Source organism: Propithecus coquereli, unplaced genomic scaffold, assembly GCF_000956105.1.
Source record: "Propithecus coquereli isolate 6110/MARCELLA unplaced genomic scaffold, Pcoq_1.0 Scaffold479, whole genome shotgun sequence".
NCBI classification, from domain to species: domain Eukaryota; kingdom Metazoa; phylum Chordata; class Mammalia; order Primates; family Indriidae; genus Propithecus; species Propithecus coquereli.
The window spans coordinates 295,779-297,360 of record NW_012150607.1 but is presented as its reverse complement, the minus strand read 5'-3'; the positions used below and the strand labels follow the sequence as shown (position 1 = coordinate 297,360).

The 1,582-nt window shown below is 41.2% G+C and overlaps 1 protein-coding gene across 1 annotated transcript in view; it reads right to left on the bottom strand.

Moving 5' to 3' along the window:
- Positions 1 to 346: 346 nt before the first annotated feature.
- LOC105819289 (UDP-glucuronosyltransferase 2B31-like) overlaps positions 347 to 1,582 on the bottom strand; it is a 34,332-nt gene continuing 33,096 nt past the window's right edge. Inside the window, exon 5 of the mRNA XM_012655494.1 lies at positions 347 to 1,577. Within this exon, the coding sequence (XP_012510948.1) occupies positions 1,410 to 1,577 (168 nt within the window). The 3' untranslated portion in view covers positions 347 to 1,409. The remainder of the gene's footprint in view (positions 1,578 to 1,582) is intronic.

Sequence of the window (1,582 nt, the reverse complement as noted above, 5' to 3'; positions counted from 1 at the left end):
ATGTTTATCTGCATGCCTGTACCACACACTACCACACTCTCTTGGTTATCATAGATTTGCATTTGTCTTTGAAAGTAGGAAGTGTTTCTTCCACTTTACTTCTTTATTTTAAGATTGGTTCAGCTATTTCTTTTAAATTTATTTCTTTTTTATTCTTTTGGGTGGGTATTTCCTTATGTTGCCCAAGCCAGACTTGAAATCCTTGTCTTAATTGATCTTCCAGCCTATGCTTTCAGATTAGTTGGGACTATGAGTGTCACCAGAAGTTCAATACTTGTGCCTGACTGCATCAGAAGAACAAAGACAGGGTTCTGAAGAGAAGGAAAAGGAGGTTTATTAATTTGCTGACAAATGAGGAGGACGGAGACTCTTGTCTTGTAATGCCAGCTTCCTCTCTATTAGCATAAATACAGAGGTTTTAAAGGGAGGGTATTCATCTTCAAGGTATTGCTATTTAACAACAGTTGATTGCTATTATCAATCCCATCTCGAGCAAAGACAATCTCATGACCTCTCCTGGGCCATTTCCATTGAGCCAAGTCCTCTAGTACAAAGAAAAAAAGACACTTCCCTGTGCCTCCTGACTACTGGTTTGGGGCAGGCATGGAGGTTTTAATTCTCAAAAAGAGTCGGGGAGGTTTTAAAGAGACCTGTTGCAACACATTTCAACGGTTCTCGGTCTTTCCCTGTTACATATTCCCTACTGTCAAATATATCCTTCCGTATCTATGGGAGGAGGGGTGACATAATCATCAACCTACTTCCTGCTGAATGGGGTGATGTTTTAGATGAAAGGTTTATGTTTATTTATGTAATTGCAAAGCTTTGGCAGTAGATTTATAAAAATAAAGAATGCCACAATTGATCAAGTGACAAATGGCATAAGGAACAACTACAAACATGAGGATTGACAAGGTGACATGGAGGATACCTGATAAGAGAGATTTTACGCCGCTTGGTGTCTAAGATACTAGTAGGATTGTGAGTCCTTGCTGTCACCTGGTACATAACATCTGATAGCGGGAGGGGCAAGTAGAAGACAAGGCTTCTCTGAGTGTGGAGCTATTTATTGCACCCTGTAGGTGATCCGAGAAACCATTTCTAAAAATTCAGCCATCATAGACGAGAACAAATTCACCAACTGAGGTCTAGGATGACAAACCCAGCTGTGAGACAGATCAGGAGAAGAGAAAATAATCCAGGGAAATCGTCACTAAGGACTTGTATCTCCATCTGATACACAGAACAAATTAACAAAAGAAAGATCAGTGAAAAGATCAACATTTTCATTTTTCCCTGTTCTTCAACAGGTACATTAGATCACCTAAAGGCTGGCACATCCACCGGGACTTGGGTCCCCTTCTTCCATGGGACACCTCTTTATTATGCATGATCAGGCCTAGATCTAATTACTCCCTTTTGTTCTTCTTTCCTGCTGTAGCAAACATCCGGCAAAAAAACAGACAACATTTTGTGATGATGAACACAACAGTTGCCACACAGGCCAGCAGGAACCCAATCACATCCAGAGAGTGGTACTGGAACCAGGTGAGGTCGTGGGCTGCAACCCGAAGGTGTTTGG